This window comes from Myiozetetes cayanensis, unplaced genomic scaffold, assembly GCF_022539395.1.
Source record: "Myiozetetes cayanensis isolate MyiCay16 unplaced genomic scaffold, myiCay2020 scf5-8, whole genome shotgun sequence".
NCBI lineage: Eukaryota > Metazoa > Chordata > Aves > Passeriformes > Tyrannidae > Myiozetetes > Myiozetetes cayanensis.
The window spans coordinates 35875054-35899130 of record NW_026087742.1 but is presented as its reverse complement, the minus strand read 5'-3'; the positions used below and the strand labels follow the sequence as shown (position 1 = coordinate 35899130).

The window sequence follows — 24077 nt, the reverse complement described above, 5'->3', positions numbered from 1 at the left end:
AGTCACATAACGCAACCAGAAAACAGAGGTCTGGAAAGCAACGCAAAACCAGTGGATCCTGAAGGGGAGCAAGCTGATAAATATGTAAATTGCATTTTCCACCACCCTGAGGCAGCAGGATTTTGTTACCTGTTTTGGGATTGATCACAAAGAAGTTCTGGGGATTTCCACTTGTAATCCGGTAAGTCAGTTTTTCATCAGTGCTGGAGTCAGGGTCCTGGGCTTGGATCTGAATGACAGATACATCCTTTGGGGAGTTTTCCATGACGACTGGGTAATAGATAGGCTCAGAGGTGAGAGGGGCATTGTCATTCACGTCCTCCACTTCAGTGTAGACTTCAATGGTAGTGTAGAGTGGGACAACACCATGATCAGTCGCATACACTGTCAACCAGTAGGATTTGGTTGTCTCCCGGTCAAGAATATCTGCTGTGTAGATAACTCCTGCAGAAAAACAGCAAGCAGAGGATGTCAGGAACAGAATCAATGAAATATCATATCTCTTTTGATTTGCCTGTGCTACAGAAGTGTATTCAGCATATAAAAAAAGCATCACCCTTAGAAAAATTCAAGTTGTGGAAAAAATGAAAACAGAAACTTGAGCTCACGAATGCTTTTGTGAACACAGCTCAAATACTTTGTCTCAAGATATTGAGGGAGAGAAGGTAAAAAGATAGCTCTTCATACATGTCCTAACACCAATTCTTTGCTAGAAGTGCAGCTGGCAGAGTAACAGAAGAAACACCATCATTTTCTGCTTGTGATGCAAACTTGTATAAACCTTGGTAGGGAGAGATACAACTATTGACAATTAATTGCACAAAAAAAGTGGCTTTTCTTTTCAAGCTCCTGTCTATGCCTTTGCTAAACAAGAAAACCTAGGTGGAAGTTTAAAATAAATCTTTCAAGTTCAAAACACAGATGGTAAATTTAATAATGAGATTTCTCATTGCACAACGCTAAAATCCTGGATAACAAGCAATCAAAAGCTCACACAGTAGCCCTTAGACACCTTGGCCCTTAGACAGTGAGCATATCCTCTTTTATCACAGGGGAAGGAAGAGCTTAGCCACTTTACCTACTGGTGTAAGAAAATATTACATATATATATGTTGCATATATACATTACGTATATATATACACACACACATATATTCATTACATGTATATGTTTATATTACGTATACATGTTTATCAGGTGGTTTCCTACCTGGTCCTAAGAAACCACAAGAGAAAGTGTGCTTGTGTATAACAGAGCCACAGAGAGGGGTCCAAGAACCACCCCTGTGCCTGCAGAGTTCCTGACATGAAGGGCTTCCACCCACCTCATTTCTGCCTGATACAGAAATCCATCCTCCACCTGACATGAACACCTGGTTTGTGTCTGGTTGGAACCAGAGGACCTTTCAGGTCCCTTCCAACCCAAACCATTCTGATCCTATGATAAATCAGAAAGTCTTCCTGCCACTGTAAGACCTGCTCATATTGGTGTAGTCCAAACCTTCACTGCTTTAAGCACTGAACACAAATGCACAGAGGACCAAATACACCAGTACCACATATCAGCCAGCACAGAACAAGAAAATGCATTTTCCCACTACTTCTGTGACACATACATCAAGAACATTTTCCTCTCCTAATACAGCATTATTAGACCTTGAGAGACACATTATTGCAGTGGATGTCAAGCTTGAGAAATACTCAAAAGGACAGGTTGCAGACCATAAAGTCATGTCAACAGTAGGTGGAAAATGACAGAGAAATTGCAGAGAGAAACAGGAAAACAAGAAATTTAGTCTCAGATGTGTTTGATGCTACTTAGAACAAAATGTTCAGTTAATCATTAAGGACAGAAGTGCTCTAACGTCAGCGCTAATAAGGGAGTTGTGTGTCTTTTTGGATGTTGGTTTTTTAAGGATCAGATTGCACTATGTCCATGACAGCTTGAAGTGTTAGAAAACTTTTAAAGGCAGCACAGAACCCACCACACAGTTACAGAGATGTGGCATGCATTTGTCCCTGCCTTACAGGATACATTTTTTTAGAAATTTTTATAACTTTTTCAAGTTTTGGATTTCTTAATTATGTCTTTAAATGCTAGTTTGATCAGGCATGTAAGAGAGGAAGGGGAAAGGAGCAGTACTGATTCTGGTCATGTATGGGCTTAGGTCTTTTTCTAGTAACCTCAGATCCATGTCTTTCTGTCTCAGATTTATTATTCACCCAATGATGGTAGCAGTGCAGCACTGGAGGACAAAAGCAGAGTGTATTCTAAATATTCTTGTCAGCAGCAGCCTGTGCTATGTAATGAGTTTCTGTAGAAACATGAGTGAAATATGTAGTGAACCGCGATGAAAAGGCCTACAAGTCCATAAGAGAAATTATATCGCAGGGATGAGAAGAGCCCATAACAAATGACACCCCATGGAAATAAATAAATAAAATAAAATCCACATGATCAAGAACCAGGTAAAGAGGATGAATGCTAGTGATCTTAGAAATGATGATTTATTCAGAAGACAAGATGAATTATTTTAGATCTTTAAGCAAAATTTGAAATAACTAGGGTTTTCCCCAAGAGAGAGCACAGAAAGTTTTAGCAGATTAAACTGTGTTTATAAAGCTGAATTTCACTTATACTGAGGTGATAATAAATCCTTCTTCTGAGTCACTCCTTCATTTTATAACTCCTGACAAGAGTTACTACTCATTTCTGTACTTCAGAAGGAAAGGATCATTGAACAAGCATTAGCAACTACCAACAGGTATGCTACACTGGTTCTTCTTTTTACTTTAGGTTTATTAAAAGGTCCTAGATATAAATGAATTCCTTTTCCTCAATAAGTCTTGTCATTTCACCTGTCAACACCACACAGCAGCCTGATAAATAATAAGGCTTTTGTTCCCGTTAAGGTTTTCCACATGGAAACCTTTCCATCACCCTGGGAACACCTTCCATCATGCTCTTGAATGTTCTGCACAATATGCCTCCTTGCTGTATACCCACATATGGGTATAAAGCTAGTAACCACAAGAATACACATGCTGCCCAAATATTTAACCAATCTCTCCACGTAGGTGTGGTTGACACTTTCCACATGGATATCAAATGTCATCTTCATATGAGCTGTTTCCCCTTAAGACTAATGATGACACTTGATCATCAGCACTGCTTCTTCACTGCTAGAGCATGAATGCGAAGAGGCTGATAGAGCTGGCATCAGGAGCTGCAAAAAAGTCCCTGGGAATCCACAGGTAGGTTCTCACTCACTTTAGCTGAGTGCAAGGATGGGAAAGGGTGGGAATACCCTTTGGGATAAGATGGGATAGGATCACAATAAATTTAGATAAGATCACAACAAATTAAGAAAACACATCACTTACTTCAAAGCTTATAAATATTAACAGATACTACGGAAAGACAAAATTTTATTTTCAGGATCAGGAGAGCAGAAGGGAGAAGAGGCCTTTGGGACCAGCCCTAAGGCTTTTCTTGGACAGCATTTGTGGTGCACTCTTTTCATCTGCCTGCTAATTAGAAGAGAAACATGAACAAAGTAATGACACCTGAGCTAAACAAATCAAGAATTAAAAAGAAAAACCAGCAGAAATCCTGAAAATTCTGAAGTGGCTAAAAACTAAAATGCTCCAAGATTTTGCACACACAGTTCTGAACAGGACAGAAAAAACAGGTGTTCCCATCCACTGGCATGTTACAGAACAGAGGCACTACTGCATTTCTACATTAGACAGCTGAAAACCAACCAAGCAGTCCCTTGAGCCAGCTCTTTATGTTGCCCTTGGTCAGATTTTGCAGAATCCCTGAAGGGCTGGAGCCAGCACTACCTCAGGCAGCCTCAGAAAAGAAGCTAGCCATCAATCCAAAAAGCGGTGCCACCGATATGCTTGTCACTGCATTCCTCCAAGTGCATATGCCCTACACAATTCACCAGACACCACATGCACTGCGAACACTGTAAGTGAAAAATAACAACAGAGTGCATTAGTTGCTGATTAAAATCCTGGGCACATTTATATGTAAATTAAGTGCAGCCCTTGGGCTTGGCAGTGTGCCAGCAATGTGAAGGTTGTGTGCTTGTTTCTCTCTGAGGCTTGTTTTCCCTCTTTCCCTGAGAAAATAATGGGATAATTTTTTCCGTATGGCTCCTGCAATTGGACACAACAAAACACTGCATTACAAAGGATGAAGGAAAAAAAAAAAAAGGAGTAAGAAACTAGTGGCTCCTAAAGTGAACAAAGAATCTGCAAACTGGATTTCCCTCTTTCCTCTCTCACTGATTTGCTACACATCTGTCAGCAGACCACTTCAAATGACATGGTCCACTTAAAAATTATCTTAAAGTTATGTATTTATTAAAATGATGAGAAACCCAAGAGGCTCTTAAAACAAAAAGGCATTAGAGAAAAGCATTATTTCTTTCATCACCTCTTTTTTGGCCCCTGTTTGTTTACTTTACACATTTGACAGTACTGTGTATATAGGTAGTGTGATGGATGGACCTGCCACAGCTCTTTAAGAGAATGTTTACTGGAGCTGTCAACCCGGGTGTTTACATAGGTGCCAATCGCCGTGGATATCTGCTACACACATACGTTCCTCCTAAAAGTCAGATCATCCTTCATTAATACCTTCAATAGCACAAACATTGAAAGGGGTTCAATTCTGTTTAGTTTTTTCAAGGCAAGATTAAAAGACAACTTGGTGGTCTGTAAGAAGCTGTGCATGGAAAAGTCAGAAGAGAGTTACAAAGCTCTTTAATCTAGCTGAGAAAAGCAAACTGAGGTCTGATGGCTGGAAGTCAATGGCAGAAAAAGGAGAGTGCAAATACTCAACACAGAGGATATCTGGTAGGAGCAACTGCTTGTCAGGGACAGGCCAGAATCTCCCATTATTTGGCATGTTAGTACTGGGATATTACAAAAACCTATTCTTCTACGCAAGTTATTTGCTTAGCTGCAAAAAGTAATGTAGTGTGCCATTTTCCTGAGTGACTCAGTAGCCCGTGTGATAAAAGTTGCCAAAAGTGTAAGTAGTCATACTCTCAGCAAACGATGAACAAGACTAGGGGAAAAAGGACTGACTAGGAAGTTATCTGCTACTCTTTCAAAAACTTCTATCATACAGAAATACTACAGAAAAACCCTTAGTTATCTCTTTTTCAAAATACTGCAGTGGTTTCACAGGGCTCCATTTTGCTTAATACCATCAGCTCAGCTGACAGTTGGGAACAGCCTCAATGATGTTGCTTGTTCCCCTCAACCTTTTTCAGGAGTATTAGCTGATTGCACAAACATGCATCTTGGACAGGGCAATCAGGAAAGGTTAGATAAGGAGAATGGCCAACTTATTCCCAGAGCCTGACCCAGGAGTGGCCATAGAGCAGAGGCAGCAAAGGCAGAAATGTGTCCTCAGCACGAGCTACAGTGTGGGATGGAGGCGACACTCCAGTAACACACTCCCAGATATTCCCAGCTGCCAGAGTGCAACATGCCCCTTCCCACACAAAGCCAGTTCCTTGCTAGTGCAAATGGAAAGTTCAGTGGTTAAAGTTGCTATAAAAACTATGAACTTTAGGGTGACTGAAGGACTACAGGTAATGGATGCACCTTCCAAACTCCAGACCTCAGGAAATCAGCAAACTCCCTCAGTATATTCAAGGGCCACATCAGCTTCTGATATGAAATTCTTGAAAAACCCATTTCCAGAGCCCCCGTCTGTCTCTCCCTCCTCCAGCTTCAAAACAAAGGGGCTCAGTGCAAACCAGCTACAAAGTAGAAGCTGGTTCGCCGCCTAATTAAAATGACAGAAATGAGGCCGTCGGGAATGCCGACTAACAGTGAAGCACTCAGGGCGCTGTTACATCCCTCAAAGGAAGAAATGGAAAAATCACTGATTCTGAAATGCTACCAATTATTCATGATCCTCATCAAAGACTCTGTGAGTCTCGTGGCAGTAAACACAACACCTTGGTTGTCACCGAGCCATCAGCCAAAGCTCCTCATTTGCATTGATTTGCTGGGAAAAAAATATAAATAAATATTTCTTTAAAAGAAAACAGTTGATTAATTACTTTTTTTTTTTTTTCTCTGCCTAAAATGTAGAGGGAGAAGAAAGAACTTACATACCTCCTCTGGCTGCACCAAGACAAAGGCTTTCCATACGCCTACCTGTGCTCCTACTTCAGAGCTCTGCCCCCACATATCATTGCATGGGGGAGCCATGGAAAGATCTGTGAGTGTAAATGCAAATGGCAGAGCTAATTCAGATTCCTTGCACTAAGCACAGATGTGGTTCTTGAAGGACACTTCGTGGAGAGCTATTGTAAGCAAGAAAAGTTTAAAAACACTGCAAGCCCATTACTCATCAAACAAACTAATGTAAAATCAACCAAAATGGCATGACTTGTAGACAGGAATTTCACACCCAATTAAGGAAGAATATTTATGATTTCAAGAAAACTAAAATTATGTCTAAGCCTTTCAATGTTTTTTTTTGGTGGGTTTTTTTTGGTTTTTTTGTTTGTTTGTTTTTTGTTTTTGTTTTTCTTTATTTAGGTCTTACACACAGAAAAGATCTCTGTATATAAAAGCAGGTTGTATACATCTTTTGGGAGATATTTATTTCAATATTTCTATTAATGGTAAACTGTAAATATAACCCACAGGATTAAACACTTTTAGTGCAGTGAGGATGTGAACCTGAGCACCAATGCCAGACCAATTCAGCACACTTGGGCCACCAAAGCCAGTGGGAATCAGAATAAATCATACATTATATTCACCCTTTTCTAAAGTCTTCTCAAGCCATAAATCACCAGGGCCAGTTCTGAATATGGACGGCGGTATCACAACAGCCACAGACTCAACCGAAGCATGAAGGAGACCTACTGCTCACCCCCTCCTCCCACTGCTTGCAGCCAGCAGCTTTGAAAATCAGGCTCCTTACTCTGGTGATTAAACACTATTTCAACGCTTTCATTTAAGCCCCCCCCCCCACTGTGCAAAGTGTGGCCTCCTGTTTTTATTTTATTGCACAAATTTTGTAGGTTTTAATGCACATTAAAACAAAAACTCAGTTCCTACTGAAGCAAAAAGAAATATCCCCACTGACTTAAATGGTGATTAGATCATACCCAGAAACAAGTCCAAAAGCAGTATTAACTTTGTGAGGTTACAGATACCTACAACTTCCTAATATTGTTATGTCTGGTTCAAATACAAAACATGTATCACAAATCATTCTTGTCAGACAATAAAAGACAAGTAACATTCCTGTCTAGGTCTCAGCTTCTAATTTTCTCTCTTTCACTGATGATTTGAATACAAAAAATTTGTTGTTACCTCATACTGCAGTTTCTTTGGTTAATATTACTTCTGAGTTCCCAGAGCATAAAGAGAACTAGAAAACTAATCTTCAGCAATGCTCTTTTCACTGACACTGAATTAGCCTGTAAATTCACCCTTTACCATGGTATTACAAAGACAATATCATGACCATTACAACCAGCCAGAATTGTGACAAGGACAATCATCACTAACAAACTTAATGTACCTTCAGGTAATAGATAAGTAGGTAGATAATGTACGGGTTTCCAATTCTTACTGGACATGACATGCCACCATGTATTTCAGAGGCAACTTTAAGTTCTTTGTTGGCTCTTTGCAAAGGAGGGGCCACTGCTGCTGCTGTAAGCACAGCACCACTATACAGAAAGACTGTAAACCCCTTCTGCTCATAGAAGAAACCAGCACCATGCAATGGTTAAGACCAAGCTTGACCAGTTGGTTTGAAATTCAGCTCAGGTACATATGGAAACTCATTTTAAACAACTGGACTTGATGACCTTAGAGGTCTTTTCCAGCCTTAACGATTCTATGATTCCTCTGACCTCTGAGGTCTTGGGCCAGCCAACAGCCCAGCTGAAGTCAAGGATGCTCATGTGACTTAAATGCACAGTGCAACTGAAGTTCAGGTCTGTCAGGGCCATTAAATCAAGTACAGCCCATCAGCATGGCTTACATGGGCATGACCTTGACACCAGGCTGGGAACGGTGCCCTGTCTGAGCAGGAACCCTGGCCAGCCCTTCCTCAGGCTGCAAAACATAAACATAACTTAATTTACTAGAGGTAGAGGAGAAATTCAACTAATAAAAGGCAGTAAGTAAGTTCTGGTCACTGCACTCTCAAACAAAAATAAAAATAAATATACATGTATCTTCTATTTTTAAACTCCACATATGAATATATTAATATTTATTAATTTATTAGTATTTATATATAATAGATCATATATGTGTATATGAATATCAGAAATATGGAGTCTCTGTATACATGCATATATGAATGATGTGATTCAAAGGGTGAATGCTGCATCCTGAACTAGCAGTGCCACCCACCACAGTGACTGGGTATTCTCAGGGGTCTGATCACAGCTCCCCAGGTGTCCCAAGGCAGACACCGGGGCTGGGGGACTGCTGTCATGAGGGCAGACTTCTCAAAAAAGTGGCATCTTCACAGCACTGAAATAGAGGCACATCTCAGATGAGGTGCTTGACCTTCCAGGTTATTTATATTTTGAGTTTGGAGGAGAGATTCTTCCTTCTTTACCTTGAAATGACTCAAATTCAATGCTGGTTTCCTTTGCTTGCTTTATTTGGGGCCAGGGGAGGAAGGCTTACAACTTCACATCAAAATGAGCTATCACTTAAATAAGACACCTTCAAGGTCACTTACACATCAATTTCAGAGCAATTTTCCAAACATATTATCAAGACACTGAACCAGAGGCTTAGTCAAATAAATTCTCTATCTTCTTCCGCTTATGAATTAAATGAAATAAGATGTGCCAGCATTTTTACCTGACTAGAGTTTATTACCATTTCTGTGTCTTCCATTACACCCCTCTACTTATTGAAAGAAATATCCATATTAATCTTGCTTTAATATTTTTAGCTTGGGGAAAAAATAAAAACCTTATATGGATAAACAAAAAATACACAATGGACAACTCTGGAAAAAACAAACTGCCTTCAAAAGCATGAATACAATAATGAAACCTCTAATTTATGAATAATCTCTGTCAAAGCTTAACTCACTCCATCACTGCCAAGCAGTACAATAAAATCCAGCAGTAAAACCAGGCTGAGAGGAGTCATGAAGCTCCAGAGATGACTAAACCACTGCCACGTACTGTTCCCCACTGACTACAAGAGCTTGGGAACAACGAGAGCTACTCTGACAAATGGGATGTCCTGGCAGCCCTCACAGCTTGAGCCATATTGTTCAACTTTTGTGAATATGGGATGCTACTAGTATCTCTTTGGGGGTGGCAGACTCACCCTTCTCTTTGGTCTCAGAGGCACAGCAAAAATATGGTGCCTACTTGTGAGGTGAATTTTGTGCTACTCCCTGGTTCTGCACAGGCTCAACTTTTCAGCCAAAGGGCTACAGAAAACAAATGAAAAGTGCAATTTTGTGACTGTGGCAGGTGTCGTGTAAAGTTCAGATACCTCAAACTTTTATAAAATCTTGCAGGAAGATCTACTGTGGGAATACACTCTTAATGGAACTCAGAAGAACAACAGCTGATGGTATAATTTCACGCTACTGATGGTGCTTCCCCTCTCCCCCTTTCTTTTTTAAACATTTGTGGCTACTGCATTTCTAGCCCATTTCTAGCCACACATGAATTACAAACTGTGAACTCTCTTCAATATTATAATCTCTCTGCATGCATTTATCCTTCTGTATCTGTTTGTCTCTACAGCAAATGACAAGTTCTGTCCTAATTTTGGAGCACCACTGGGATTTCAAAACTCTTGTGTGCCTTGTGCCCACCTCCACAGCCTTCTCAACCAAACCAAATGTGGGGATGGCACCATCAGAAATCCTCACAATCCTAGCACCAACAGTGAAAGCTCTTAACCCTCACCAATAATCTGTTTGAACAGAGGCATTTTTTTCTCAAAGGGTCTGGCTAACGCCCAGAGTAACCCAGATTTTCTGCACGTTCTCTTTAGTAGATTAATAAAGAGATCAAAGTCCGACTCATGTGTCCTCTGCCTGGAGGACTGGGAAGCTATTTTAAAAAGAAGGGTTTGCTCCTGGTTATTTTAGAAATAAGATCATAAGTGCAGCAAAGCTGAAACAGGAAGAAGAGATGGAGAAAAAAGGCAAAGGATGTTCAAAAGGATTCCAATAAAAGTCCTGACAAGGGACTTCTGTGCAGGGTCCTCTTCCTTTATACGAAGATCTGTATCTTTTGTACTGCCTACAGTACAAGACATTGCTTTGGGAACCCTTCTGCAAAAATCTGTGTCAATCTGCTCCAGCTGTTTTGTGCCAGTGGTGAGGGAGGTGGAGGGAAGTACAGGCAGCTCTGCAGGGGAGCCTGGTTGCTGGGGGAGGCTGCCCTAGAGAGCAAGTGATCTCACACTGAGGACTGCAATGCTGACCTTACCCAGCCTCAAGTACATCACAAACAGCCACTGGCTCTTATGATGGTTCCCAGTACTGAGGAGTGTCAGCCCAGGATGGTTGGCCAGAGCAGAAAAGGATATACTGGGAATATTCCACATTGTAAATGTCTTTCTCTTTTTAGTTATACATATTATTCTGAAAATAGAGTATTATTATTATATATTATACTGGAAATAGAGTTGTTTTTCCTGCTCCCCTCACCATCCTCCTCTTCTGGCCGTTTCTTCTGGCCCACAGCAAATGAGCAACCCTATGAAAAAAGCAATCTGCCTTTATCTTTCCATCCAAACATTAACCCAAAGGAGTAATCAAAGAGGAGAGAAAGAGAACCTCTGAAATGGGTTTAATAGCCATGCTGCCCTCAAACATGAATACTGCAGGGAAGAGGAGAGTGTGATGTACAAAGTCAGCACAGGACCACCATTTAAACCCTCCTCCAAGGCTCAGCCATGTTTCCTCTGCTCAGATGTACCGTGTATGACTCCAGAGTCTATTTTACAAATCATGTCAAAAAATTGGAGAAGATTAACAAAAAAAGGCTCCACAAACAGTCTGAGGGGCAGACAAAATGATTTACGGTAAGGGAGTTTAAGATTTCAATCTTCTAAGCTTATTAAAATGATGAAGAGGCAACTTGATTAGAAAAATCCATGTAAGGTTCATGGGGAAATATTACTGAGAAGCAAAAGGCTCTTTAATCTAACAAAATAAGGTGGAGCAATATCTAATGATTGGAAACTAAAGCCAGGAAAAATAAAATTAGCAATCAGCTTGATATCCTTTATTATTTATTTTTTTTAAAGCAGATGATTAATTCCTGGAATAATCTCTAGACATCTGCAAATGAGAGCTACAAATTGTTAAGGGAGAAACGTTTCATGGCAAATGCATGCTATGCTTTAGTTAGAGGAAGATCATTTAGTAAAAAGGTGTAAAAGTGATATATAATAGACGAAGATATAAAAATGGATGAAATCAAACTATCTGGTCTTTCCCGGTTTTAACCACTACAGATCTGTGAACACTGTCCAGCTGTTTTGTCCAAGGAGAATGGAAAGAGGACGCTCACTGGGTGATGCTGGGCTGTGGCAGTGCTCCCAACACATCCAGCTCTACTCCCATGGTCTTTTGGTTTTTTTTGGGTTTTTTTTGGGTTTTTTTGGTTTTTTTTGTTTTTTTGTTTTTTTTTCTCCAACAGCCTCACTGCCATGATGGGGAGAAGACACACCTTAATGAAAAATAAAGCTCCTGGTATCTTCTTGTTGTCATGTATGAGGGCAGGCAAGAAACTGAAGGCCTGTTCTAGAGATGTGCATACGGCATTAGAAGCAGCACATGTGCTGGTAGTGACCACCAGCGAGCCAGGAGCATTGCTCCTGTCCACTGCTTCTGTCCAGGAACAGCACCAGCAGGGATGCACTGCAGGGGTGGCAGGGAGTGGCCTGGTGTTAGATCAGAACATGCTCTCAGCCAGCCAACTTTGTGGCTTTGTAAGAACAATTAATTGCCCCTGTGTTGCTTTGAGTGAATTTTCCAGTAGATAAAGACTCTCCAGGTAGTATATACTTGATCAATATTGTCCACAGTCCCGTTTTGCAAGGAAGAAATTTTGCGTTTCACTGTGGAGTGCAGATTGGATTCACTGAAACCTGAAGTTTTATCTAGACTCATTTGCAGGACTCTCCTCAGGTCCAGAAAATGAAAGTTTTTCCTCTGTATCACACTGGCTTTGTGTACATGGGCCTAGGTACTCAACAGTCAGCACGCCAAAAAAAGAGGCAACTTGTTTTGGATCAGTACTACTGCTTTAAATTGCCCAGAAGCAAAGTCCCTAATTTTTTTCTTAAGCATGCTTTTTAAGGTGTACTCTCTCCTTTCTTTTGACTGAGTTCAAGAAGCGTTTGAACAATACTCTTGGGCACACGATGTGACTCTTGGGGAGAGTCCTGTGCAGGACAAGGAGTTAGACTCAATCATCCTTGTGGGTCTCTTCCAACTCAGTATATTCTGTGATTCTCTAGAGAGGCCACCTTTCATCCTTCTTGTCCAGAGGGTGTAAAACGCAAGAGGGTTGACTGGAGGCAAAAGTTTTGTTCAGATCATCTGTCAACATCAAGATCAGGAACATTTCCTGTGTTTCCTTCAGAAAGGACAGCAGTTCAGTTTCCCCTATTGAAGAGACATGGGACTGGCTCTGGTAGCGCTTCTAAGAACAAGAATGGGTCTAACACTCCAGACCTCTTTCACTAGTGGGGAATTACCCTCCACAAAGCAGTCCCTATAAGACAAACTTTGGATAGATGCCGAACCTCTGCAGGGGAACCACACATACTTTCACCCACATGTCATTCTGGAATTAACCAAGGAGGGCCACAACCACTTGTGGATGGCTGGTAACTGATGGCTGAAAAGCTGATACCCACCAATTCACACCACAAACCACACAGAAAACTCCTGACGCCCTAACCTGAGCTCACAAGCTAGAAGGTTATTGAAGAAACTGGGTCTGGTGCTTCCATTAACTGGGACCTGAACTTGCAGACCTTCAGAATTATCAAAAAGAACAGGACAGGACAGTCCACTTCTTGACTGTGTGCTGAATTTAACTGCAATCCTATTGAAGCAACTACAGAGTTTAGTTCTTCTTTAGAGCCCAAAAAGGAAGGTTGGGGAGCTGCTTACTTAGAAATCATCACCTTCAAAGTTTTGCACAATTTGACTGGCCCCCAAATCCTGTCCTGAATGTAAGTCAAATGTCCTCACCTCCCTTAGAAGTTTGGTTTTGTTGTTGGTTTGTTTTTTTTTTTTTATGGTCTTATTTTGAGTGGAAGATGGTAGGATGCTCCCACAACTCTTGAACCTCCTTTTCAGATTTCCCAACAACTACCCCAACACCATATACCTTTCACCAAAAACTGTCATCAGCCTTTAAAGATTTCCCACAATTAAGGTGATCTCTCGTAGTATGGAAAAAATATCCACAAAAATTTCCAAGTGCAATCCCAGATGCTTCTATGCATCTTTCTAAAAGGAAAGTCTTAGAGACAACTACAAGATTTGCATGGGAGGCCCTACAGCCATATCTGTGATTGCAAAAGGTGAAATAACTAGAATTCATTTCCATGTTGGATTTTTTCCAAATCCCCTTGAGCAACCTCGCAGTACCTCCGCAGGAAAAACTGCACATGATCATTAAGATAGTCAAAAGTTTAATTTTCTGCCTTGCATAGAGGAAATGGAGCAGGGGTTATAATGCCAAACCTATCACAGACCTTGTACAAGCAGAACATAATTATACTTCTGTTTCACTCTACATACTCTGTGTGATAATAAATCCAAGTTCAAAGAGTATATGGAAATATGCTGGAGTATACTGGTGGAGAGCACAATTCTTTTCATCTTGGGGAAGCTCTAGTCTTATATTTATCTTCAGAAGTCTTCCATAGGTAGGATAACCATCTTCAGACAAGAAAACAGAAGGGAGTAGCAAGCTGACATACACAAGGGAATGTGGCAAATCAGAGCAGTACAGTAAAAGAGTTGATGCAGACAACCCTATCATGATCATTTGGAACACTGCCAGTGACTCTGTGGGGGCTTGTTTTCAGCTCTGAACAGAGAGAAGCAAATAAATGTGCTCTGGTTGCTGCTCTTCAAAGTACAACCTTTCATATAAGGCAGCCCAGCCCTTTTCCCATTAGAGTTTTCCAAAGTCACAGCCGTTTCTACCAGATTTGCCTGCCCACAGTTTCAGGAGATGTTACGGCTCTACCTAAGTCACTGGGAAGCAAGTAGGCAGTCTGGCACTAAAGGGGTGCCGAGACTTCAGCATCCACCCAGATGCTCCCTTGCTTGTTCAGAATAAGGCCCAAATGCACTCTGTAGGAGTAAGTACTGCCTTCCCCAACTTGTGCATGTGTATGCGTACATATACATGGAAACAAAGTGCAGCAGTTCAATTTTAAAGTGTTTTATGATGAGACAAACTAAGCTCCCTAAAGAGAGAGGGAAAGTGAGCATCTTGATAAAGTAAATAATGAAATGTTGCAGTACCAATATATGCTGCATGATCCCTTGAGGGAAACCACAAGCATGAGCTCTAATGAAATAAGACACAGAAAATAAGGGCTTTGCTGCGGACACAACACTTATGTGCTCATTATGCACCACAGAGACTTCTATCCCTCTATCACACTTAATCGTTATGATGCAATGTTGTGTATATGTATAGACAGGTATGATATGTATAAAAACACATGCCCATACAGTCACAGACACATATATTTCAAACAAAAGAGGGGAAAAGGAAAGGTGATTTATTTTATTTTCTGTAAATGGCCAAACCATAAATGGTTCTCTGCATGGATTGCCTTACAAATCTATCACTGTATGCAGTTCAGAGCTTTCATAAACACTTAGCATTTGAATTTGCATTTGTGAATATTTTGGCTTTTTAAGATATACTTGTATTTTATGCTTTAAGTTCTTAAACACTCCTAATACCAGTGTGGGCTTTGCCTAGGGCTAATCAATAGGCTGCACTTAGAAGAAGTCTATTTGTCTATTTATACACAAATTTGAAATGGAGATTATATTTTCTCTGTTTGAAATGCATCAATGTGAGCAAATCTTAAAATGGAATGTAATAATTTATTTATAATGCAACTTCGCCAACAGTGGAAGCAATAAACCCTACTATACAAAACCCAGGAAATTATCCGAGATCCAAGAGCAGAAGCATGGCTCCCCCTAATTGAGTTTCCTTCATTCTTATCTTCTCAAGATCCCTTAGATTGTTTTCCAATTTTCATTTCCATTTCTTCCATTAAATGCCTCTAACCCACGACCTCCATTTACTACCATCCATTTATCTTTCATTCTTAATTGAGATGTAACATGTCCACTTGTCCAGTGCTGAGCACTAAAACTCTGACAGCATGCTTGATAAATTCTGGTTTCTTTAGGAAAGCTTACTTGGGAAAGTGTAATTCAAAACTGAATTCTCGAACAGGTAAGTTCGTTCCATTAAACTTGAGTTTACCTTATAAACATACTGTGGTGAGGACCAAAACCCTAATAACAAATAATAATATCTTTGGGTTTATTTGCTTTTTCTGCTACAGGATGGAATTATATTTGTCTTGACCTCAAGAGAGTACAGGGTCACAGGCCCACTGGGAAGAGAACATATAAGGCAGCTTTCAGCAGTCAGTCATTTTTTCCTTTCAAACAGAACAATTTTAAATTTGATGGTTTGTAATCAAACTCTCTCCCTCAAGACTCTGTGTACAGGAATTTTTGAAGGATGGCATTCTTTAGAAAATAGTTAGGCTTTATACAACAGCACTTCAGGAGCTCTTGACAAACATTAATAAAACTCCCAGCAGCCAGGTGCTTCTGTACCTATTTAATGGAGGAGTAAGTCCAGCATCAGTCAGAAATACAACAGTAAAGCTCCAGCTACCAAGCAGCCATCATAATTTCACAGAGCATTGCTAAACTAAAGCAGGAGAGAACCAAACAGCCATATCTTAGCCTCTTGGAGCAGTAAAGTAAAATTAATACAGCACCCCAGGCTACTATTAAATTGTAAAATGTAAGAAAACATACTGTGGTCAGGCATTCAACCTCTCAAAATAAATAGATGAATCACTTCACGCTTATTCTAATTGATTAAGTATTTGCACCAGTGATACTAAGTAAAACACAAATTCAGGAGGAACAGGAGGAAGATTTGTCATTCAAAACCATCATACCAGGGATTAGGCTGAAAAGTTCCATGGCCAAAATGCCTGAATGGAGCACACTCCTATTTCATACTCCAGAGGCGTGAACTGAAAAAGGTGCTGACATATTCAGATACCTTTAGTTCAAGCTTAAGGTTTGGTATTGATAGACTGATCGTTGTGGCAGTAAGGTCTGAGAAGGCTAACTGAACTGGATGGGAGCAGGGTGACCATGCCCAAAGGCTGACCAGCAGCATCACAGCCATGCTGCAGCATGAGCAAGCTCTGGGGATCTCCCCAGACACTCCCAAGGGTCAGTTCCAAGCGGAAAAAGGTATCCAGTGAGGTTGAAACATTTTAAGTAATGTCCAGAGGCAGTGAGGTACAAGAAATACGGGCTACTCTGTCTTACGAAAGAAGAAGACAGGCAAACCAGCTCTTCTCCCTGTTTTGCAATAGTCTCCAAGAACAGATCCAAGGCGCACTTTGCTATGTACAGGTGCCATCTGCACACAGAGCAACAATCAGGTGTCTGCATGGCTCCCAGCTGAGCAGAATATTAAACTTCATATTACAGCCATTTATCAGCTGCACAGTACACTGGAATCACTCCTGCTGTCTCCCTGTTTCTGGATGTTCGATGGCCACAATGAATCCCACTTCAAGACCATGTCACCCACTGCTTGCATGCCCAAATTGACTCTTAAAAGCTTACGTCTGTATAACTGCTATCATGGGAACAAGTTAGCTGAAAGGATCTCTTTTAACTGGCATTGCGATCATGCCACTGAAAGGTAGCACTAGCTGTGCCCTAATCTCGATTTGTAATGCTAAGAGGAGCTGTGCTATCAAGGTTTCTGACCCTGAATGGTGCCAGAGAAGATCCTAGGAAGACACGACAGCATTATTCCAGCTGGTCAGTAATTTTTAAGCAATGCACTGGGGCACACAAATCAAGGTCTGATGGAAGGGTCCTTGCAAAGAATTTGAAGGCAAAACCTAGATGTAAAGCAGAGGTTAAGAATGAGGAAAGACTGTGGAAAATTCGTTGCAGAAAGCAACACTTCTAGGACAAAACGAGAGGCAAAAAATGGCAATGGCATTGCGACGACATTGGCATTCCCAGGATGAACATGCCTTGACTCACTCACTACCAAACAAGCATCTGGTGCCACCTAATTAAAACACCAGTTCCAGGAGGTGGCATCCGGCATCATGAATCAAATGAAACATCTGCTAATTCTTTCAACAGCCAGACAAAACAAGCCTAAAAAAAGGCAAAACAAACACGCGCACACACACGACTAACTTTGGCACTGACATCCCGACTGAGCATAAGAACTGCATAAAATTCCCAAATTATTAACCAGTGTATCTTCAGTTTTAACTGACTGACTGTGCAAATTTACTACAACACATATTCAGCTGCTCAATGGGCAAAAATGGATCAAGTTTTACAAAAGTGGGTAAACACACCTCACTGCACAGCACTGCACCGTGGCAGGGAAGCCTCCTTTGGGCTCACACGGTCTAATGGTACAGGCTATTAACTCAGGTGATTAAAGGACTGGAGACTGCAGAAATCTCAATACATGCATGGCCTATTACAGCGCAATGCAGGGTGTGTTTTCCCCAGTGACAAACAGAAGCTTTATTTTTATTTCTGTTATAAATAATTTCGGGGTTTTTTAATAGGTATACATAATCAGGCATTTACATGGTTTCCAGCAGAGAAGCAATATTAAGCTACTACGTTACAGCCATTCATAAACTGAATACAACAATGAAATTACTTTTTATTGTCATTATTATCCAACAATCTCTACAATATGTGTTGTTACTGCAGCAGTAAAAAGATTAGGTTCTGAGCATTGCTGGAAGTCTGTAAGTAACACCATGGAGGTGAACCCTCAGCAAAATCAAGTATTTAAGGAGAACTTCAGATGGTCTTATATGCTGAATGCCACAGGCTCCTGAAAACAGACCAGAAACACAGTTCTTGGACTCAGTTATGCCAGCTCTTAAACCATTTTTTACACCAGCAACATTTCATGTACATGATTTAACCCTATCAATGAGCCTAACCTACATGTGTGTGATGGTATTTCTTGAAGTGCCCCACCTCAATACATAATCTCATCAATTTTGTTTATCCTTGCCTTCCCTTTTACACGAACTTGCCATCTATCTTGCTTCAAACCTATCTTTTTTTATTTTTAATTCTCTACTGTAACACCTCACAAGCAGAGGCTGTGTTTAACTTGCATGAACCCTCTGTAATATAATTTCTTGTCCTTGATCTTTTCCTGATTTTCAAGCAGCATTTTGTATGAAAGAGGTAATCAGAAACCAAGCAAAAGAACAAAAGATATTCTACATTGAATCCAGAGATCATTAGGTCAATCTGTCACTAACGGTGGAGATACACAAAGGCATTTGGAAGTGCTGCTGAAGGAAAACCCTACAGTAATCCCTAATGACCTATTTATTCTCAGTCAAAGAAAAGGAGTTGGGTTTGGTTTTCACCTCCCCCTGCCATGATGGAGAAGAAAATCGGAATTCCAGGAAGGGATAATACACAAGCTGATTGCAGCAACTTGCAAATGAACTAGCAGGGGGTGTCTGGGAATAGACACCAATTTTCACTCCAACCGGAATGGAAATTTCTATATTAAAGGGTATTATTTCTGATCAGACAGCATGTAAGGAGAAGCTGATGCAATAAAACACATGAAATTTCTAATTTTCTGATTGGTACCAGAAAGAGAGAAGGAAAGCAACTGAGACTGCAGCCTTGCTAAATACTAAGATGAGGGGGCTATGGAGAAGATGCAGCTGCCAAGGCAGTCACTGAACAACACAATTCAGAGATAAGACACACCAGCCATTCTTCGAAGTAATTGTAGCTTCCAAGAGCTATAGAGAAAAGAGTGAATTGAAGGAGATGGAGGGGTCAACTGCAATGAATATGAAAACAAGTCAAGGCCAAGGACAGGCATGACGCTTTGGGATTTGGCCAGGAGGTGATAATTTGTAGGTTTAGTCAACTGCAATCTCAGTGGAGTAGAGAGGGCAGAAACTCAGAAAGAAAAGAGAGAGTTGGCAGTGGGAAGGTGGAGGCAGCCAGAATACAGAGGAGAAATAAGGAGCTTTCGTAAGAGAGAAAAGGAGAAGGGGCGCCTGGTAGCAGCAGATATGCTTGGAGAATTGTGAGGTTTTCCCAGTGCAGGGACACAAAGGCAGATCTGAAAGTTGAAGTGATGCCAAGAAAGAAAATAGGGTTAAGTGAGGTGGCACGAACAACAGCGAATGAAGGTCACTAGGGACTGAAAGAGGAGCAAGTCAAGAATGAGGTTTGTCCATCATGGATCTCACACGAAAGAGCTAAAAAAAATAACTGCTATCCCAAAACAGCAGCAGTCGCTGCTCTCTGGACATGGGGAAGAGCTGTGCCATCCTACTGCATCCTCTTTAGCTGGTCCTCCAAGGATTGTGTGTGCCTGCAGTTTGGGAAAAGGGTTACCATAATTTCTCAAAGAGAGACAGCATCCTTTCACGTCTATTCCTACTGTAAATATATGGTGAGCTCATACGATAAAACCTAAAAAGCCGATAGATAGTATGGCTCAGACTATTCCTATATAGCCAAATGGCTTTTTTGCCAGCGTAGTATGCTACAACTAGACTTATATAGCATCTAGTTTCAACAAGATACAATATATTACTTTATCTTCCTATTCCTTCTAGTTTAAGCTCTGTCTGGCTAGAAAGAGCAATGATTTCAACTTGCTTTCATCTGCACTTACTATACTGACAGGGGCATAATACGTACCAGTCCCAAGAAGTCCATTTACCTCAGCTTCCACTAAGACCACAGCAATAATCTCTAAGCAAATGTTGCATGAAATCGTTATGCCATTCACACCAATGCTAAATCACTCATTCCCTCTGAAAAAATCCAGATCTCACCCTCTGGTTTTAAAAGTCTCTTGTAAGGATAGCTATAAAACTTCTCCACTGGTCGTGATATAATATATGTGTCAACCAAATCACTGTTTTCAGCTGATGTATTTATTATCAACTTCAGGATACAATTTCTTACGCTATTTACAGAATGGAAAAATATGCCCTGACAGTTTATAAGGGGGAAAAGAGTGTTACGATTAGACAAGGACAACACCATTACACCACAATTACAACAAAGCTGCACTTACTGACCCCAGCAACAAAGGAAGAGTTGGAGGGAAATTCTATGTAATATTTTATATCCGGAACTAATTAAAGATCTCATTCCCCAAACAGCCAGATAGCAAACATAAGCAGTGCCTCCAGATGAAGGATTCCTATTTTGATGGTTACTGTAATGAGCACATTCCCAAAGGAAAGAGTAAATAAAAAGCATCTCCTATCTGGAGGATGCCGAATGAAAGCTGGACTTTTCTTAATTTTACAGCAATTCCTTACTGCATCATATCAGCCTCCACCAAAGGTCTCAGTTCAATTTTTCTGTAATGAATGTGGAGACTCAAAAGAAAAATTCTATCCCATCTTAACCAGCTAAATTTCTCTCCTTGATTTAGAGTTGACAATGATTACGAGTAAAATGCCATTTTTACATCACTGTATGCAGTTTTAATTAAAATTTATTAACTTGAGAGAAATTATCTCCTTATCAGCAAAAGACATTTAGAACAAAAATGCCTTTTATTGTGTTATTAAACTGTTTCAGATAGAACCATCACTACGGCACATTGTAGCTCATCTGCCTAGTGTAAAACTACTGATCTTTTCCCTGCCTGTGCCTTTCCCTTCATGTGCAGTGTGGCTCAGACAAAAACAAACAAACAAACAAACAAACAAAAGAAAAGAAAACCTCACAAACAAACAAACAACAACCAAAAAACCAAACCAAGTCAAACCAAACATACTTTGCCTTATGAAAAAATTTATACCTACACTAAGAAAAGACACCTATGCACCTTGTCCACTTATAATAAAAAAAGCAAATAACAAGGGCCTAGCTGTGATGCACCAAGCCCTGACCCATTCACACTCTGAAAGGATCTTTGGAGACACTTGTAGAAATGACAGCTGGAGCTAAGATAGTCAGAGGGAGAGCACATAAAAGAAAGTTTTTTTAAAAATGCTTTTGGAAAATGTAAGCCAGGAGAGGTAGGATGTCGACAGCTCAAATTATGAATAAAACGGAATCAGCAGTGCTCTCAGCAGCGTAAATCTTAAAATATGATTTTACATGTGGGGTTTATTCATAATGTCTCTCTTTCACTGGGTGCAGAGGAATGGGGACCACAGACAGAGATAAGTGCAACCATTGTGACCACTTAGGTTATTTTTTTTCTTAAGCAGTAAAACTGAGAAAAAAGGCAGAATTGTCAGAGAGGTGAGAAGGTTTTTCTCCTTGGGGGAGAGTAGACACAGGACACTTGGTAAAGTACAGACAAGCAAAAAAAGGAGAGGCTTCCCAAAGGGAGAAGGCTCATTGGGCTGAAGTGGTTAAGATTATCAAGAAAAACAGAGCCAGGAATCAAATTGCTTCAGTGACAGAGGACATTCAAGGTGAAAGACAATACACTGGAATAGGTATTTACCGTGGCAGACTGAGTGGAGCAGGATCATTTGCGTGAGCTTTGAAAAACAGTACAAACACGGCAAGCAATTACACCTCAATAAATAAACCAGTAGCACACGTGCAAATAAGGCGTCTAACAGAGTGTGCACAGCAGATACCGCAACCACCAAGAGAGTTGATAATCAGTCCACAGGGCCTGAACTCAAGGGCCCTGCAGGTGGAACAGGGATGCTGTCCCCATCGTAAGCAGAAGGAAGCAAGCGCTGCCCTGATCAGCCCTTCCTCTGCTAATCTGCTGCATTCAGATAACAGAATGACAAATGCCTAAATTCGGAACAAAAAGGATGCTTTTAATTTCCTTCCTCACCAACTTGAAGATAACCAGCAAAGTTATGCAAACACTGAGTTAGTTCAGGTTGCTGATCATAAAAATCAATCCAGTTCTGCTTAATGAAATTTGGCAATTAGTCACACCCAGGTTCCAGTAATTTGCTATGGATTTCTAACCAGCTCTCAAAAAATATTGTAAAAGCACAAATATTTGCAAAACCATAAACCTTCCTCCTTCAATGTGGTCCTTGTCCCACCATTTATAGCTAGTACAGACTAAAGATGGCCTCTGCCCTACATGTGGATTCCTCCCTATGTATTTGCTACCAGCCACAGTAATACACCCCTGAGGTTGGTCTCATGAAATCTGGCTATTTTCATACATTAGCTAATATTACCACCTCTTAACTCGGCTTTTCAGCTTGACTAAAAGTTCCCACAATGCTCCTGGCCATCTCATCACCTGTCATGACTGGCAGCACTGCACAACACACCTATCTATCCCAGGCCACGCCTCTTCCACAAAGAGCACACTTCCTGCCTGGAGAGGTTGAAAGTTGATAAAGACAATCAAGTCACCCTATTTCAGTAAAACCTGGGCAAAATCCATAGCAACACGAGACAAAAATCCTTTTATCTGTATCTCTACCCCTAGTTTGAGTTCAGGAGCTCTCAGGTCAGGGCTAAAGTTGAGGCTGATCCCAGGCACTGTAGACAGAATTTCCCAGTGAAGAATCAAGTTTAGAGAATTAATAATTATTACTAACACTTATTTTATTCAGAATCCATAATTTTTACTCCTTTTTGGCAGGGCTGATCATGGAATGCAAACTCAAAATGTTTGCAACTTTATGGCTTTCCTGGAAGTTGCTAAGCAAGTCTAAAAAACCTCTTCTATTTCACTACTCATTTAAGGCTCTTTTTGGCTGCTTAGTGTCTGTGAGATAAACAAGATAGCTTTATGCCTAGCTGAAAATAAATCACATTGGACCGAAAAGATGAAGTCAAAGTGACAATTCCTCAGCCTTTCACTGCCCCTCTCCAAGCGCTGCCTGAATTACAGCTGTGAGGTTGTGCTGGAGCTTTCTGCAAACGATCTCCTGTCAGAGTCGCTCCGGAGGTGTGCAGCATTCTGCCTTCATCGCCTGCCTCCCAGCAGCATCTCCTCCTAATAACCTGCAATTTATACATGCACAAAGCATTTACCTGCACAGCATTTCTGGGACTCCCACATTTCATGGTGCACTGCAAGGTGTCTTTACAAATCCCCTTACCTAAATTAATAGCACAAATGAATGTTTGACATAAACAGGACATCTTCCACCTACTTTTTGCCCATTTATGATAAGGCTGGTGGGGCAATTCTACCTTCTCGGATGTATAGCTTATATGCAGTGCCACTGACTGAGCTAGAGAAAAGCTCCTGTCATCTTTACTCACAACCATCACTACTTTGTCAAACTGTCTGTCTCAACTGAAAACAATCCTCATAATGATTGGCACTGAGAAGGGTTAAATCTAGCAGGAGGATAAGCACTTCCCCACTTCAAGCTCAGTGATTTTGACAAAGAAATGTGCTTGGACAGCTACAAGTCTCCATTTACAAAGTCAGTTTTCAGAATAAAACCACTCAGTAAAGGCTTTTCACTGACAGTCACAAGTAATTCCAGCACCATAGTTATAAAGTGTCTAAAAGATGTTTTAACCTTTCTTGAAGAACCTCTATGACATCTTTGGCTGTCATGAGAAGGACAAGGAATAAAAACATAGTTGCCAGCACAAGGAGTTACTCTTGGAAACTGGAATAGCAGGCACGCCAAAAAGATATATAGACAAAACCCAGAAAAATAAACAAAATCCCACATCTCTGGAAGCCTGTAATGATGAGTCCCCAAAGCAGAGGCTGCAGCATCTTTCTCTGACCCAGGAC

The 24077-nt window shown here is 40.7% G+C and overlaps 1 protein-coding gene across 10 annotated transcripts in view; it reads right to left on the bottom strand.

Annotated features, from left to right (window-relative positions):
• FAT3 (FAT atypical cadherin 3) overlaps positions 1–24077 on the bottom strand; it is a 404213-nt gene that overhangs the window by 219644 nt on the left and 160492 nt on the right. For all 10 annotated transcript variants that reach the window (XR_007630830.1, XM_050331683.1, XM_050331681.1 and 7 more), the window contains exon 3: positions 130–444. Coding sequence is in view for 9 of the 10 variants with exons in the window: in XM_050331683.1 (XP_050187640.1) it covers positions 130–444 (315 nt within the window). In the remaining variant the exon portion in view is untranslated. The remainder of the gene's footprint in view (positions 1–129; positions 445–24077) is intronic.